This window comes from Callorhinus ursinus, unplaced genomic scaffold (assembly GCF_003265705.2).
Source record: "Callorhinus ursinus isolate GAN/ISIS: 27379988/994484 unplaced genomic scaffold, GSC_fseal_2.0 scaffold8, whole genome shotgun sequence".
Lineage (NCBI taxonomy): Eukaryota > Metazoa > Chordata > Mammalia > Carnivora > Otariidae > Callorhinus > Callorhinus ursinus.
The window spans coordinates 58803883-58822727 of NW_027397070.1; the positions used below are offsets into that span (position 1 = coordinate 58803883).

An 18845-nucleotide genomic window follows, 5' to 3' on the forward strand; every position below is an offset into this window, starting at 1 on the left:
TGGGAAGGAAGGAACTCTGAACTGTGGAATGGGAGCATCTGGTTAGATTCAGACAAAACTGAAAATCTTGGAACTTCTGTGTTTATTCTGAGTCTCATGGCCAGTGCCAAGTTTGCTCTCCTGTGCCTTGGAAGACTGATCTTCTGGGATAGATGCCTTGCAGGGGATGTTTAGCCTTCTGAAGAACTATCATAACCACTTCTCTGCTGTCACTAGACCCCTAACTTGGATCAAATCTCAGCATGCTCTAGGGCAGAGATCGGCAATAAACCTTTTCTTAAAGGACCAGAGAAGTAAATATTTTCAGCGTTGCAGGCCATATGGTCTCTGTCACTACTACTCAACTCTGCTACTGTAGTACAAAAGCAGACCTAGACAATACATAAATGAATGGTCATGGCTGTGTCCCAATAAAATATTATTTACATAATCAGGAGGAGGGCTGGATTTGCTGACCTCTGATATAGAGGAAGGAATCCAAAAGCTTAGGGAGGTAAGAATATTGAAGTAGATTTCTCATATGCAACCTGTACACTTGCCCACCAACTATAGTGCCCCCCAAAGTCTAGAAAACAGTCCCTTTACAAAAGCATTGAGAAATACATTAAGGGCAACATCTACATCTTTGAAAAGCTCTGTGATGTCCTACGTAGAGCAGGAAAAGGAGATGTTTCCATTAATATGCGCTCCCTGATTCAATAGGGATCATCTAGGAAAAGCAGAAGCCAAGTAGCAGCACTTAAAAGAGCAGATTCTTTTACCAAAAAGGGCAGCAGGAATGTCCTAATAATCAGAATGTTTTGGCCTGTGGAGATTTCTGTTGGTGACTAATCAATCATGGTGTCTGCAGGAATTAAATAGATGAGTAGGCTACCAGATTAGTGTTTGATCTATATAACAGAAAAAACTCCAGACCTGGAGGCTAAAAAAACCTGACTTCAATTACCATAATGGAAACTCATAGATTCTCAGCCTGTTTTCAGACCTGAGCCAATTCATATACTCAGAGTCCCTTGATTAAAGGGAAGGCTAAGTCCCATTGAGAGGGACCCTGTAGCAATGCCACAGTATATTAAGTAAATCTTTCTCCAACAATCAGTGGTCACAAATGACTCAACTGAAGAAAAGGAAATACTCAAATGTTCAGGAATTAGTAAACAGGGGCTCTGAACTAACACTAATTCTGTGGATTCCATCCAATTCCTGAATTGTAACAGATACACTTGGCAACTTGTAGAATCCACTAGATTGGCTCTGTGATCCACGGGATAAGGGTCATTAAAACAGGAAGAAATAAGTGCAAACCCCTGGAAATTGCTCTCTCAAGATTAGATGCAAAACTGCAAGCCTGAGAACTGCAAAAATTAGTGACATTACCAAAGACTGAAAATATGCACTGGTGAAAACACCTATTACATTTAAACTTGACTGTTTGGTCTATGTGAAATAAGATGGATTTTATTTTAATTTTTTTAAAGATTTATTTTAGAGACAGAGACAGAGAGAGAGAGAGAGAGGGAGAGGGAGAGAGAGAGGGAGAGAGAGAGGGAGAGAGAGAGAGAGAGAGAGAGCTAGCACTTTCTCTTTCTTTCTTTCTCTGGGGCAGAGGGAGAAGAAGAGAAGCAGACTCCCTGCTGAGTGTGGAGCCCGATTTGGGGCTCAATCGCAGGACCCTGAGATCATGACCTGAGCTGAGATCAAGAGTTGAATGCTTAACCAACTGAGCTATCCAGGCACCCCTAAGATGAATTTTAGATACTATGGATAATAAATTTAATCAGGTAGCAATGCTAACTGAAGCTACTCTTTCAAATCTTTACCAGCACAAACATACATAGCCCTTAACATTTTGCATGCAGTTATTGCCCTGGTTAAAGCTTTTTTTCTCCACCCCCAATCTGTAAGGACCACCAGAGTAGTCTGCTTTTACCTGGCTTGTATCTGTGCACACCTTCAAAGCCTTGCCTCAGGGCTATTCAACTCGCCTGTTTTTTGTTTTTTTTTGTTTTTTTTGGCCATAGTATAGTCCACAGAGATCCTGATCATCTTGACATTCCACAAAACATCTCAATGGTCCACTACATTGATGACATTATGCAGAATGGATCTGGGGAGCAGGAAGCAACAAGTACTTTAGATGTCTTAGTAAGACATAAGTGAATCAAGAGAGTGGAAGATAATTACCACAAAAATTAAAGGACCTGCCACTTCAGTGAAGCTTCTGGGGATCCAATGATATGGAATACGTCAAGATACTCCCTTTAAGGTGAAAGGCTGCTACACCTTCCAAAACCTATCACAAACAAAAGGAGTAAAATGCCTGTAATGCCTTTTGGAAGCCTACACATTTGAGTGAGCTGCTTCAACCCATTTATCAAGTCACTTAAAAGGCTTCCAAGGGACTAGAACAAGAGGAGGCAAGCTGATCTTCCACTTGGGCCTTATAATCTAGCAAACTCAATGATACTCAAAGTGTCTGTGGTAAACAGGGATGCTATATGAAGCCTATGGAAAGCTACTGAAGGAGAATTGTACTGCAGATCTCTTAGATTTGGGAGAAAATACCATACCCTCCTTTACAGATACCTATTTTCTCTTTGAGAAGGTGTTTTGGCCTTGCTACTAGGCCTTGGTAGAGAGTAAATGCCTAACTATAGGATATCAGGTGACTATGTGTCCTAAGCAGCAATCTATGATCAAATGGAAATGGTATATAAAAGACCAGTCTTCCACAGATCTGGAAGTCAGAAGTAATTTGCATGAACAAGTGGCTCAGAATCCAGCAATAATCCCTGCTACGATACCTCTTCTCTCTCTCAATCTATACCTATGGCCTCATGGGTATTCATTAACGATCAGCTGGCTGAGGAAGAAAAAACTTGAGCCAGATTTTCAGATGTTCCTATACAGTATATGTTGGTATCCACCTGAAATCACTATAGCCCCACTCAGGGGTGACCCTGAAGGATAGCAGTAAAGGTAAAATTTCACAATGGGCAGCACTTCAAGCAGTAGTACATTTGGTTTTCCACTTTTGTGGTGAGAGATGACCAGATGGACAGATTTACACTGACTCATTAGCATCTGTTAACTATTTGGATGATCAGTTGAGGATTGGATTCTTTCAGGATTAGAAGATTAGAGACAAGGAAATCTGGAAAATGAAACTTTCAGGAAGGGCAAAGGATGTGAAGATTTTTGTGTCCTATGGAATGCCAAACAAAAAGTGTCCACTACAGAGGAGACTCTCAACAAACAGGAGGACAAAACACTATGCTCTGTGGATCTCAGAGAAGCGTCTTCTTCTAGCCAGCTAGCACTTACTCAGTGGGCCTGTGGAGGCAAGGACAGTGTTTATGCTTGACTTAGAAAACATGGACTCTCTTTTCCAACGTTATCTTGCTACCACTACCACTGAGTGTCTAATCTGCTAACAGTAGAGACCAAGTGAACTTGATATAACACCATTCCCCGGGGAGACCAACCAGCCAGCTGGTAGCAAGCTGATTATATTGGACCTCTTCCATTATGGAGGAGGCAAAGATTCATCTTTACTAGAATAGACATGAATTCTGGATTTGCCTTCCTTGACCATTATGATTCTGCTAGCACCACCATCCACGGACACATGGGATGCCTTTTCCACCATCACCAAATTCATGCTTCTGATCAAGGAACCTATAGCAAAATATGTCCAGCATTAGACTCATACCCATGGAATTAACTAGTTTTATCCCAACTCCCACTACTCAGAGAAAGCTACTAACAGAACAATTAATTAACAGTGGAATGGCTTACTGAAAACTAATTTATGGCACCATCTGGGAAACAATACCGTCAAAGACTGGGATTTTGTCTTGCAGGATGCAATATATCCTTTGAATCACAGACCATTACATGGTGCTGTCAACCTCATAGCCAGATTACATGGGTCTAGAAATCAAGAAGTAGAAGTGGGAGTGACTCTTCTCACCATTCAATCTAATAACGAACTTGCACAATTTTGTTTTGCATCCTGGCAACTCTGAGCTCTGCTGATTTAAAGTCTTATCTCCCAAGAGCAGGGAGAATTCTTTCACCAGGGGACAGAATGCTTCCTCTGAATTAGAAGGTGAGACTGCCACCTGGTCATGTTGGGTTCCTTATGCCAGTGAAACAACAAGCAAACAAAGGGGCTGTTACTCTTCCAGGGGGAGTAATTGATCCCAATTGCAGAGTTATTACTACACACTGAGAGCAAAGGGGACTATATCTGGAACCCAGGGGGACTCACTGGGACATTTCTAGTCTTCCATAACCAATGGTAAAACTTAATGGAACAGCAAACAGGAAAAAAAAACAGGTAGAGATACTGAGATTTCATATTATTTAGCAATAAAGGTTTGGGTTACCCCATGAGCCAAATAACTCCAACCACCTGAGGTTCTGGCTAAGGACAAAGAAAATATTGGGGTGCCTGGGTGCCTCAGTCGTTAAGCATCTGCCTTCGGCTCAGGTCATGGTCCCAGAGTCCTGGGATCAAGCCCCACATTGGGCTTCCTGCTCAGTGGGGAGTCTGCTTCTCCCTCTCCCACTCCCCCTGCTTGTGTTCCAGCTCTCGCTGTCAAATAAATAAATAAAATCTTAAAAAAAAAAAAAAAAGGACAGGGGCCCCTGAGTGGCTCAGTCATTAAGCATCTGCCTTCGGCTCAGGTCATGATCCCAGGGTCCTGGGATCGAGCCCCGCATTGGACTCCCTGCTCCGCGGGAAGCCTGCTTCTCCCTCTCCCACTCCCTCTGCTTGTGTTCCCTCTTTCGCTGTGTCTCTCTCTGTCAAATAAATAAAATCTTAAAAAAAAAAAAAGGACAAAGAAAATATGAAATGGGTAATAGAAAAGGGAAGTCAGAGATATCAACCACAGCCCATAACCAGTTATGGAAACAGGGACTATACATAAATGCTTATTATGTGTATACATAAACTATTTACATCTTTTTTTAAAAATATTTTTTTGAAGATTTTATTTATTCACTTGACAGAGAGAAACACAGCAAGAGAGGGAACACAAGCAGGGGGAATGGGAGAGGGAGAAGCAGGCTTCCCTCTGAGCAGGGAGCCCGATCCCAGGACCCTGGGATCATGACCTGAGCTGAAGGCAGACGCTTAACAACTGAGCCACCCAGGTACCCCTTAAAAAATATTTTATACAAGTTTGTTGGTGGTTAACTTTACAATTTAGTCTTTTTTTTTTTTTAAAGATTTTATTTATTTGACAGAGAGAGACACAGCAAGAGAGGGAACACAAACAGGGGGAGTGGGAGAGGGAGAAGCAGACTTCCTGCCAAGCAGGGAGCCTGACACGGGGCTCGATCCCAGGACCCCGGGATCATGACCTGAGCCGAATGCAGATGCTTAACCAACTGAGCCACCCAGGCGTCCCTGTATTGTCCTTTTATTAAGTATTACAATCATATCTCAAGGGAAGAGTACACTTTTTTAAGAGTAGACTTTTTTTTTTTTTTTTGAGAGAGAGAGTGAGAGATAGAGAGCACGAGAGGGAGGAGGGTCAGAGGGTCAGAGGGAGAAGCAGACTCCCTGCTGAGCAGGGAGTCCGATGCGGGACTCGATCCCGGGACTCCAGGATCATGACCTGAGCCGAAGGCAGTCGCTTAACCAACTGAGCCACCCAGGCGCCCAAGAGTAGACTTTTAAAATTATGCCTGGGAGTAAAGAAAGACATCAGGAAATAGACTTGTGTATGCTCCCTGGGTTCTAGATAGAGGGGGAAAAAATCATACTTGAGGACTCACAAATGTAGGGTGGCTTATACAAATCCTAGATTTCAAGCTATGCTAATTACAGGATTTATGCAATCCTAGTTCAAGAAATCCTTAGTAGTTCTCGATGGTAGCAACTTAGGCACCTGGGAGAAGGAAACAAAATCACTCTGGAAGAACACCTTTGATCCAGACCTCGGAGAATCCCTACAGGTAAAGAAAGCCCAATTAAACATAAACTTACAATCCAAATTTTTAAGCACAAAAGAAAATGGCATGCCAGGAGGGAGTCAGCAGAAAAATAACCCCTAAACAGCAGAAAGAAAAAACAGCATACTCAGATCCCAAAGGATGTCAGATAACTAGATTTTATATTCTTTAACTGATAGGTAAAGATTAAAGACATAAGAGAGGAAAGCTAAAACATAAACAGGAATGATATGTTATAAAAAAAAATCTAAGGTCAATTCTCAAAATCAAATACCTAACAGGTAGGTTACACAGCAGATGTGAAAGAGAAAGAGCTGCTAATTATTCAGCCATCAAAAAGAATGAAATCTTGCCATTTGCAATAACATGGATGGAGCTAGAGAGTATTATGCTAAGTGAAATAAGTCAAAGAAAAATACCATCTGATTTCATTCACATGTGGAATTTAAGAAACAAAACAAATAAGCAAAGGGAAATAAAGAGAGAGAGGCAAACCAAGAAACATACTATAGAAGTAAGGTCACACACAAAAGTACAGGTATGAAAAAAGATATTGTAGGAAAATGGAAACCAAAAGAAATCTGGGCAGCTATACTTTTATCAGACAAAACAGACTTTAAAATAAAGACTGTAATAAGAGACAAGAAGGTCAATACATAATGATAAAGGGGTCAATGCAACAAAAGGAGGTAACATTTGTTAATATTTATGTACACAACAGAAGAGAACCTAAACACATAAAGCAAATATTAACAGAACTAAAGGGAGAAGTAGACAGCAATACAATAAGAGTAGGGGTCTTTAATACCCCATTCACATCAATGGATAGATCATCTAGACAGAAAATTAGTAAGGAAACACTGGCCTTAAATGGCATGTTACACCAGATGGGATTAACAGATATTTACAGAAGATCCATTCAAAAACAAGAGAATACACATTCTTCTCAAGTACACATGGAACATTTTCCAAGATAGATCAATGTTAGGTCACAAAACAAGTATTAATAAATTTAAGAGGACTAAAATCATATCAAGCATCTATTCCAACTACAACAGTATGAAACCAGAAATTAATTACATGAAGAAACCTGGAAAATTCACAAATACATGGAGATTAAAGAACATGCTACTAAACAACCAATGGGTCAAGGAAGAACTTAAAAGAGAAATCAAAAAAATACTGAGATGGGTATTAAAGAGGGCACTACTGAATGGAGCACAGGGTGTTATACACAAACAATGAATCATGGAACACTACATCAAAAACTAATGATGTAATGTATGGTGATTAACATGACCTAATAAAGTAAAAATACTGAGACAAACAAAAATGAAAATGTAACTTACCAAAATTTATGAGATAGAATAAAACAGTTCTAAGAGGAACTGTTAGTGATAAATGCCTACCTTAAGAAACAAAAAAAAAATCTGAACTAAACAATCTAACTTTACACCTCAAAGAGCTAGAGAGAGAAAAAAAAAAAGAACTGAAGGCCAAGTTAGTAGAAGAAAGGAAATAAAGATTAGAACAGAAATAAATGAAATAGAGACTAAAAAGACAATAGAAAAATCAATGAAACTAAGAGCTGGTTCTTTGAGAAGACAAATAAAATTGACAAATCTTTAGCTAGACTCACCAAGAAAAAAGAGAGGACTCAAAATCAGAAGTGAAAGAGGAGATGTTACAACCAATACCACAGAATACAAAGGATCGTAAAAGACTACCTTGAACAAGTATTTGCCAACATTTGGACAACCCAGAAGAAATGAATAAATTCCTAAAAACATACAACCTGCCAAGACTAAATCATGATGAAATAGAAAATCTGAACAGAATGGTTACTAGCAAGGAGATTAAGTCAGTAATCAAAAATCTCCTAATGAATAAAAGTTCAGGAGCAGATGGCTTCACCAGTGAATTCTACCAAGTACCTAAAGAAGAATTAATAGCAATCCTGCTCAAACTCTTCCGAAAAACAAAAGAGGGAGGAACTTTTCCAAACATATTTTACAAGGCCAACATTACCTTAATACCAAAATCAGACAAGATGCCAGAAAAAAGGAAAATCACAGGTCAATATCTTTGATGAACACAGATGCAAAAATCCTCAACAAAGTATTAGCAAACTAAATTCATTAATACATTAAAAGGATCATACAGCATGATCAAGTGGGATTTATTCCAGGGATACAAGGATGGTTCAACATATACACATTAGTCAATGTGATACACTACCATTAGCAAAATGAAGGACAGGGGTCCCTGGGTGGCTCAGTCAGTTAACCATCCAATTCTTGATTTCAGCTGAGGTCATGATTTCTGGGTTGTGAGCTCAAGCCCCATGCCAGGCTCCATGATGAGCATGGAGCCTGTTTAAGATTCTCTCTCCCTCTCTCTCCCTCTCCTTCTGCCCCTGCCCCCTCACTCTTTCAAAAGAAAAAAAAAAAAAAGATAAAATTCATGATCTCATTAGATGCAGAAAGGCATCTGACAAAATTAAACATCTGTTCTTAATAAAAACTCTCAACAAAGTGGGTATAGAAGAAGGCTACCTCAACATAATAAAGGCCACATATGACAAGCCCACAGCTAACATCATACTCAATGGTGAAAGGCTGAAATGTTTTCCTCTAAGATCAGGAACAAGACAAGGATGTCTACTCTTGCCACTTTTATTCAACATAGTGTTAGAAGTCCTAGCCAGAGCAATTGGGGGTGGGGTGGGGGGGGGAGAAGAAAAAGAAAAGGCATCCAAATTACAAAGAAAGTAAAACTCTCACTATTTGCAGATGACACATCATATATAGAAAACCCTATGACTCCATCAAAAACTGTCAGAATAAAATTCAGTAAAGTTGCAGACTACAAAATCAATACACAAAAATCTGTTGCATTTCTTCATAATAACAAACTCTGAGAAAGAGAAATTAAGAAAACAATCCCATTTATAATTGTGTTAAAAAAAAAAAAAAACACCTAGGAATAAATTTAACCAGGGAGGTGAAAGACCTATATGTTGAAACCTATTAAAACATTAATGAAATTAAAGACAACAAAATAAACAAAAAGATATTCTGTGCTCACTGATTGGAGGAATTAATACTGTTAAAATGTCTATTTCACCCTAAGCAACATATAGATTCAATGCAATCCCTATCAAAATTCCAATGGTATTGAGGTATCTGGCTGGCTCAGCTGGTAGAGTATGTGACTCTTAATCTCAGGGTAGTGAGTTCAAGCACCATGCTGGGCATGGAGTCTAGTTAAAAAATTCCAATGGTATTTTTCACAGAAATAGAACACTCCTAAAATTTGTATGGAACCACGAAAGACCCTGAGTAGCCAAAGCAATTTTTGAGAAAGAACAAAGCTGGAGGCAGCACAAGCTCTGATTTCAAACTATATTATAAAGCTACAGTAACTAAAACAGTATGGTATTGGCATAGAAACAGACACATAGATCAATGGAAATGAATACAAAGCCCAGAAATGAACCCATACATATATGGTCAAATAATTTAAGACAAAGAAGCCAAGATTATACAATGGAGAAAGGATGGTTTCTTCAATAAATGGTGTTAGGAAAACTGGCAGGCACATGCAAAAGAATGAAACTGGACCACTATCTTACACCATTCACAAAAATTAACCTGAAAGAAATGTAAGACCTGAAACCATAAGACTCCTAGAAGAAAACACAGGCAGTAATATGCTTCTTGACATAGGTCTTGCTGATTTTTAAAAACCTAACACCAAAATCAAACACAACAAAAGCAAAAATCAACAAGTGGGACATCAAGCTAAAAAGTTTCTGCACAGCAAAGGAAATCAACGAAAACACAATCTACCCAACGGGAGAAAATAGCTGCAGATCATATATCTGAGTGGGGGCTATTATTCAAAATACATAAGGAACTCCTACAACTCAACAGTGAAAAAACAAACAATCCAATTAAAAAATGGGCAGAAGATCTGAATAGATACTTGTCCAAAGAAGACATACAGATGGCCAACAGGTACATGAAAAGATGCTCAACATCATTAATCATCTGGGAAACGCAAATCAAAACCACAGTAAGATAGACCTCATACCTATTAGAATGGTTATTATCAAAAAGACAAAAAATAAGTGTTGGCAAGAATGTGGGGAAAACAGAACCCTCATGCACTGCTGTGGGAATGTAAACTGGTACAGCCAGTACAAAAAACAGTAAGGATGTTCCCCCCAAAATTAAAAATAGAACTACCATATAATCCAGCAATTCCACTCCTGGGAATTTATCTGAAAAAAATGAAAACAATAATTTGAAGGATATATTCATTCCCATGTTCACTGCTGCATTATTTTAAATAGCAAGGATATGTAATAACCTAAATGTCCATTGATGGATGAAAGGATAAAGAAATTATGGTATACAATGGAATTTAATTCAACCATAAAAACAAATGAAATCCTGCCATTTCTGACAACATGGATGGACCTCAAGGGTATCAGCTAAGTGAAGTAAGTCAGAGACAGACAAATACTATATGATCTCTTTTATATGTGGAATCTAAAACAAAACAAAAACCCAAGCTCGTAGATACAAAGAATAGACTGATGGTTACTAGAGTTGAGGAAGGGGTAGGGAGAAAAAAAATGGGGTTTGATTATAATTAAAAGCTAAAGCCAGGGAGTACAAGTTTCTAACAGAAACTTCTAACACATCATTACATAAAAGTGTGAGAGGTTAGCAATATTTAGAAAATACCTGCTTGGGCACCTGGGTGGCTCAGTTGGTTAAGCGACTGCCTTCAGCTCAGGTCATGATCCTGGAGTCCCAGGATCGAGTTCCACATTGGGCTCCCTGCTCAGCGGGGAGCCTGCTTCTCTCTCTGACCTACCCACCTCTCATGCTCTCTCTTTCTCTCTCAAATAATAAAATCTTAAAAAGAAAATGCTTGCTTTATAGATATTAACATCATAGACATTAATTCATGTTACATACTTATATTTCTGGTTATTCTAGAACTTGTTACTATAAATGAAATTACTTGTTTGGCAAAATTCTCATAGGACAATCTACATTAACTATAATGACTCTTTTTTTTAAGATTTATTTATTTTAGAGAGAGAGAGTGTGTGAGTAAGCAAGGGGAGGGGCCAGAGGAGAGGGAGAGAGCATCCTCAAGCAGACTCCCCGCTGAGCATGAAGCCTGACACGGGGCTCACCCCAGGACCCTGAGATCATGACCTGAGCTGAAATCAAGAGTCGGATGCTTAACTGAGCCAACCAGGTGCCCCTATGACTTACTTTTATAAAATGTTAAGCCTCAGCATCATAAAAGTTATGTACTCATTTGCTGAAGAAAATAGTATTTGCTTACTGAATGTTTGAAGGAGATAACTATTTCATAATTTTTAAACCATTAGGACTTCAGTAATTTTGTAATTAACTCAACCAGTATAAAACCACACATAACCTTTTAAAGTTAAGAAAATCCACCTATTTTCCTTTTTTTAAAGGTTTTTATTTAAATTTCAGTTAACAGGGTAATATTAGTTTCAGGTGTACAATATGGCGATTCAACACTTACATACAACATCCGGTGCTCATCACAAGTGCCCTCCTTAATCCTCATCACCTATTTAACCCATTCCCCCCACCCACCTCCATTCTGGATCCTCCATCCTTCATCAGTTTGTTCTCTATAGTTAAGAGCCTGTTTCTCGGTTTGTCTCTTTCTATTTCCCTTTGCTCATTTGTTTCTTAAATTCCACATGTGAGTGGAATCATATGGTATTTATCTTTCTGACTGACTTATTTCACTTATCATAATACACCCCAGGTCCATCCATGTTGTTGCAAATGGCAAGATTTCATTCTTTTTTTCTATGGCTGAGTAATATTCCATTGTGTGTGTGTGTATATATATATATATATATATATATGCCACATCTTCTTTATCCATTCATTAGTCGATAGACACTTCAGCTATAATTTGGCTATTGTTGATAATGCTGCTATAAACTTTGGGGTGCATGTGTCCCTTTGAATTAGGGTTTTTGTATTCTTTGGGTAAATACCTAGTAATGTAATTGCTGCATCATAAAGTAGTTCTATTTTTTACTTTCTGAGGAACCTCCATACTGCTTTCCACAGTGGCTCCACCAGTTTGCATTCCCACCAACAGTGCAAGAGGGTTCCCCTCACCTATTTTCCTTTTGAATCAATGGTGACAAAAATAAAAGTGAAGACTATTTAAAAACAAACACACAGAATTATGTGTTTTCTCCATAACCTAATACAAAGATCTATTCCTAGGAGCAGCCAATAATACTGGAAGATAATTTTTCAGGTCTGATGCAAGACATAAATCCACAAATTCAGGAAGCACAACAAATCCTAAATAGAATAAGTAAAAAATGAAGCACATGCATAATGTTATTAAAGTACAGAACTACAAAACAAAATAAGAGAACAATGGAAAAGAGGGGAATAATAACTCTCAACCAGAACTCCAGAAGAGCTTAAATTAGCATTAAAGAATGAGAGTAAAAAAATAAAAATAATCAGAGTAATAGTATACCAAAGGCAGGGAAGGAGGTGGTAATAATTCACCCAGAGTGGCAAAACACCATCTATCAAAAATTTTAAAACAATAATAATAAAGCTTAATAAAAATCGGTTTGCTTTTTAGGGAGAGTGGGAGATACAACCTTCCAATTATGGAATTAATAAGTCACAGGGATGAAAGCATATGGAATACAGTCAATAGTATTGTAATAGTGTTGTATAATGACAAATGGTAGGTACACTGTAGTGAGCACAGCATGATGTACAGAGAAGTTGAACTGTTATGTTGTATACCTGTAACTAATGTAACTTGTGTGTGAACTATACATCAACAACAACAAAAAACAAACTTGCTTTTTAAGAATTGCAATGTCAGGGGTGCCTGGGTGGCTCAGTCAGTTAAGTGGCCAACTTCTGGTTTCTGCTCAGGTCATGATTTCAGGGTCCTGGGATGGACCCCTATATCAGGCTCTGTACTCAGCAGGGAGTCTGCTTAAGGATTCTCTCTCCCTCTCCTTATGCCCCCCCCCCCGCTTGTATATGTGCGCACACACTCTTTCTCTCTCAAAATAAATAAATCTTTAAAAAAAATTACAATGTCCATGATAAAATACTTTTGCTGCTGCAACAGACCACTCCTACCACCCTATACTTGAAATGACACTGGTTCAGACAAAGAAGTTTTTATTAAAGAAACTCTAAAACTGTATATATTTTTTATTTTTAAGATTTTATTTATTTATTTGAGAGAGAGAATGAGTCAGGGGCAGAAGGAGAGGGAGAAACAGACTCCCCGCTGAGCAGGGAGCCCGATGCGGGACTCGATCCCAGGACTCTGGGATCATGATCTGGGCCAAAGGCAGATGCTTAACTGACTGAGCCACCCAGGCCCCTTCTAAGACTATATTTTAGGAAAAAATGATAAAAGAAAAAATATCTGAGATACAAGAAGAAAATATGAGCAAAGAAATGTATAAGCATAGATAAACCTAAGTAAACACTGACTGCATTAAATAATAACATCCGACTGAAGAGGGGTTAAAAAAAAAAACCCAAATTCTCAAAAATTAAAGATAGAACTACCATATGATGCACTAATTCCACTCCTGGGTACTTACCTGAAGAAACTGAAAACACTTACTCAAAGAAAGATATATGTACTCCCATGTTTACTGCATCATTATTTACGATAATTAAGATAGAGAAACAACCAAAGTGCCCAATGATGGAAGAATGGATAAAGAAATGGTGCGTAAACATACACACACAATGGAATATTATTCATTCATAAAAATGAATGACAACTTGCTAAATACCATACCATCTGATTGATATGTGGAATCTAAAAAACAAAAACAAAAACAGGGGCACCTGGGTGGCTCAGTTGTTAGGCATCTGCCTTCGGCTCAGGTCATGATCCCAGGATCCTGGGATCAAGCCCCGCATCGGGCTCCCTGCTTCTCCCTCTCTCACTCCCCCTGCTTGTGTTCTCTCTCTCGCTGTCAAATAAATAAATAAAATCTTAAAAAAAAAAACCCACAAAACAACAAAAAACAAGCTCATAGATACAAAGAACAGATTGGTGGTTGCTACTGACAGGTGGGCAAAGTGGGTGAGGGAGTCAAAAGGTACAGACTTCCAGTTATAAAACGAGTAAGTCATGGGGATGTAATGTACATCATGATGACTACAGTTAATAATATTGTATTGTGTATTTGAAAGTTGTTAAAAGAGTAGATCTTAAAAGTTACCATAAAAAGAAAACATTTTGGGTGCCTGGGTGGCTCAGATGGTTAAGCGTCTGCCTTCAGCTCAGGTCATAATCCCAGGGTCCTGGGATTGAGTCCCGCATTGGGGTCCCTGCTCCTTGGGAGCCTGCTTCTCCCTCTGCCTCTCTCTCTCTCTCTCTCTCTTTCATGAATAAATAAATAAAATAAAATCTTAAAAAAAAACATTTTGTGACTATGTATGGCAACGATTGTTAACTAGATTTACTGTAGTGATCATTTCACAATATATACAAATATTGGATCATTATGTTGTACACCTGAAACTAATATGCTGTATGTCAATTATACCTCAATTAAAAAAAGAAAATCTGAGAGGTTTTAAAAATATGTTCCAAATTTGATTGGTAAGGACTTCCTATGGCCTTGTGAAGAATATTTGATACCGTGATTTCCTATGTAGACAAAGGTATGACTGTGGTTTTGTGATCTTACTGTAAACCTTCACGTGGAAAATTCAATATAGAACCACTGCAATAATATTTGGTAATTTTCTCTAGTTCTCAGGGAGAAAAAACCACCAAAGAATGAAAATGCTGGACATTCCTAACTGAGAGAGAGAGAGAGAGAGAGAGACAGGGCAGTGACTAGGGTTCAATTATTCTAGAGATTGTGATTTTAGATTTTTAGTTAAGTACAAATATTAAATACAGTAACACTAGAAGAAGAGAATAGACTCTAACTTTTAAGTCAATAGATGGAAATAAAGTAACTAAATTACAAATTCATGTTACCTAAGTTCAACTTGGCCTTTATTATGGCCTGACAATCCTTTCCATCATCTGCTGATTCTATCTCATTTCTTATAGTCACAATTTTCAACCTTTTCAACAAGAGCTCCTCCTTCAATGCCTCCATGCTATAAAATAACATTCCCTACCAGCTTATTAAGAAATGTGAAGTTATCTGTACATCCTCATTTGCCCTAGGTTAATAATATCTGCCTTGCTCCAAAAATGGAACCCCTTATCTCTCTATACTGATAGGCTAGCTTCATTTGACTCCTACAAATGTGCTCAGTTCTGTTTCACCCTAAAATGTCCTCCCTTTAATTCTGCTACCCTATTTTTAAATTAAACCTTCTTTCTTAGTTTCTAATTATGAATTACACATATTTCATAATCACAAAGGGTGGAAAATTTAGCTTCCGTTTTCTTCTTGTATTCTTGTATTTTTTTTCTTTCCAACATAACATTGCAAACTGGCTCAGGATAGGTATGATCAGAGGAGGTCCCATAGCAAAGACTGGGTATAATTCATTTTCTTTAAAAAGCATCATGAGCAAGTGCACATGGAATGAATATTTAGTCTTTTTTATATACCTACTATTGCTTTCTTACATTTGTGAGGGTTAAAAAACTGTGACAACTTAATCTATGTTCAAGCCTGAGAGCCTCTTACCCTTTTTCAGTTTCCGGACAGCCAACATACAATGACTAGGAGAGAGATCCCATATTCTTAAGGTTTTATCATCACTTACAGTAGCACAGATGGGCAGATAAGGATGTGTAGCCAAACCCCACACCTCTCCTTCCATGTGTCCCTACAAAGAAAACAGAGTTAAGATCAATTTAACCTAACTATGTGTGTATTTAGAAGAAAACTACAGACAACAACTGACACTATATAATGATAGGATAATGAATAATAGAGTAATCTAATAAAACTTTTCTCTTTATCTTTGGAATATACCTAAAAATAATTTTGTATCAACTTTATCTTCACAATTACAATATAACCAAGTTAGTATCAAAATTAATTTAAAATCCTAAAATTTCACTGAGTGGAGAGAATAGGAATTGGCTGCCTTGGAATGTTAAAAATTACCCATACAGGAGGAACTTCCTTTATGAGAGAGTAAGGAGCGCTGCAGACCAGCTCCCCAGTGAAGCTGATGAAATTAATAAAAAAAAATTTAAGGTTCCTGGAAATGGTTCTAAGGAGTTATGACAAAAGAAACATTTATTCAAAAAATCTGCTAAAATCTGGTAAGAACGATGGGAGTTTTGTAGTATTTGAACTGAGACCCACTCCTTTCCTCCCTCTTTCCAACTCACTGACTTGAAAAGTCCACACCAGTCTGATGTAACCAAGAACACAGGGTGTGGGCACTCTCCTCCCCCCGTCCCAATATAATGGACTGTCTTCCCAGAAGGGGCAGGTGACTGGCATTTCTCATCCTGCCCCCAGCTACTTGCTAGAGGCTAAATCCTTGATGAGTGCTGCACACAGGTAGAAATTCCCTTCTGCCCATTCCTATTCTGAGAGGGAGGCTCTACATTTGGGGTCATGCCACTAAGAATACTGGGGCTTAATATCAATTCAAGAAGACCTAAGGCTACTGCTCCCTACTACCCCCACCTTAAACTGAGCACTCAGCTTCTAAAGCAACGGACACTCAGAAAGGAGCACTCCATTGTGCTCACCCTCAACTTCAGAGCCTTGGATCAGAGATTGTGCCTTGAGGAAGAAGCAAGCAGTAAAACAGCTCCTAATCTTCTCAAAGGAAATGACTTCATTTATTACACAGTGTATAAAAGTTCAAGCCTAAAAATGCTCTTGAAAACAATGAAGGTTATGATGAAAGGTAATTGGAGGTAACTGGTACTTATTAGCTATATAAGCTAAACTGAAGGCCAGTGAGTTTGTCCAAAAGAACCAGGGCAATCTCAGAGATACCTGGGAGGAGACTGCTTCAAGTCAGAATAAATCTCAAACACTAATCTAGGGAATGGTGTCCCTTTTAGGGAGCCTGAATTTGATTAGCTTAATCTATGGAGCAATTTATGCTCTGGGGTAAATGTTGAAAACAGTAGAGCAATCAGCCAGCAACTTAATGGACTTAGTGACTGGGTATGGACAGGGAAAAAGACTATCAAAGAGGAGAGACCACTTCCCACATCATTTTACATAGCCAAGATGAGCCTGATACCAAAACCAGACAGACATCACAAGGAAACTATACACCAATTAACCTCTCTACACAGTACGTGGATGCTAAAATCCTCAAAAATAGCAAACTGATTCCAACACATACAAAAACAAAAAACAATTATACACCACAACCAACTAGGGATGCAAGGTTGATTTAAAAGGTGAAAAACAATCAATGTAATACACCTTATCAATAGAATAAAATAAAAACCACACTATCATCTCTCAATAGACAAAGAAAAAGCATTTGACAATGGACATAATCTTTCATGATAAAAACTTGCATCACACTAGGAACAGAAGAGTAATTCTTTAATCTGAAGAATCAGAAAAAAGTAAATTCTTCAATCTGAAAAATCCACAGTTAGCATTAAATTTAATTGTAAGGAGTTATGAGTTCGAGCCCACGTTGGGTGTAGAGATTACTTAAACATAATGGTAAAATATTGGATGCTTCCTCCCTAAAATTAGAAACAAGACAAGGATGCTCTCACTACTTCTATTCTACATTGTACTGAAGATTCCAGCCAGGATAATTAGGCAAGAAAAAGAAATAACAGCCATCCTGACTGGAAAGGGAATATAGTAAAACTATATTTGCAACTCATGATCTTATATAGAGAAAATCTGAAAAATCCACTAAAAAACTACTAGAATAAATGAGGTCTGTTATTAAAAAAAATAACTGTGAGATTTGTATACTGAAAACTATAATACTATTGAAAAAAGTTAAAGATCTAAAAAAATGGAGAGATCTCATGTTCATGGATATAATTTAATATTATTAAGAGACGCTACTCCCCAAACTGATCCATAAAATACTGTTACAAAGAATGCTGTACATGGTTTTTTTATATACATCTGAATGTACTTCTGTTGTGTACATACATCTACACACTTTTTTAATTCCAGTGTAGATAATCATACGGTGTTCGTTTCAGGTGTAGAATAGAGTGATTCAACAGTTCTATATATTACTCAGTGCTCACCAAGATAAATGCACTCTTAATCCCCTTCATCTATACCACCCATCCCCCAACCACCTCCCCTCTGGTAACCATCAGTTTGTTCTCTACAGTTAAGGATCTGTTTTTTGGTCTCTATTTTTTTCCCTTTGTTCATTTGTTTTGTTTCTTAAATTCCACACGTGAGTGAAATCAGATGGTATTTGTATTTCTCTGATTGGTTTATTTTGCTTAGCATTATACTCTCGAGCTCTATCCATGTTGTTATCTTGCAAATGGCAAGATTTCATTCTTTTTCTATGGCTGAATAATATTCCATTGTGTGTGTGCATATTATATATATATTATATATATAATATGCACACACATCTATTTTATACATTCATCTACTGACAGACACTTTGGTTGCTTCCATAATTTGGATACTATAAATAATGCTGCAATAAACACAGAGTGCATGTACCCCTTCAAATTAGTGTTTTTGCATTCTTTAGGTAAATATCCTGTAGTATTACTGAATCACAGGGTCATTCTAGTTTCAAGTTTTTGAGGAACCCCCATGCTGTTTTGAGTGGCTGCCCCAGTCTGCATTCCTACCAACAGTGCACAAGTGTTTCTTTTTTTCCACATCC

At 37.9% G+C, this 18845-nt stretch overlaps 1 protein-coding gene across 10 annotated transcripts in view; it reads right to left on the bottom strand.

Moving 5' to 3' along the window:
* EML5 (EMAP like 5) overlaps positions 1 to 18845 on the bottom strand; it is a 163405-nt gene that overhangs the window by 47224 nt on the left and 97336 nt on the right. For 8 of the 10 annotated variants that reach the window (XM_073895710.1, XM_073895709.1, XM_073895708.1 and 5 more), the window contains one exon: positions 15716 to 15857. In XM_073895710.1, the coding sequence (XP_073751811.1) occupies positions 15716 to 15857 (142 nt within the window). Of the gene's footprint in view, positions 1 to 1938; positions 2108 to 14401; positions 14468 to 15715; positions 15858 to 18845 lie in introns of those variants that run through there. The other 2 variants (XM_073895716.1, XM_073895717.1) reach the window with 2 other exon arrangements.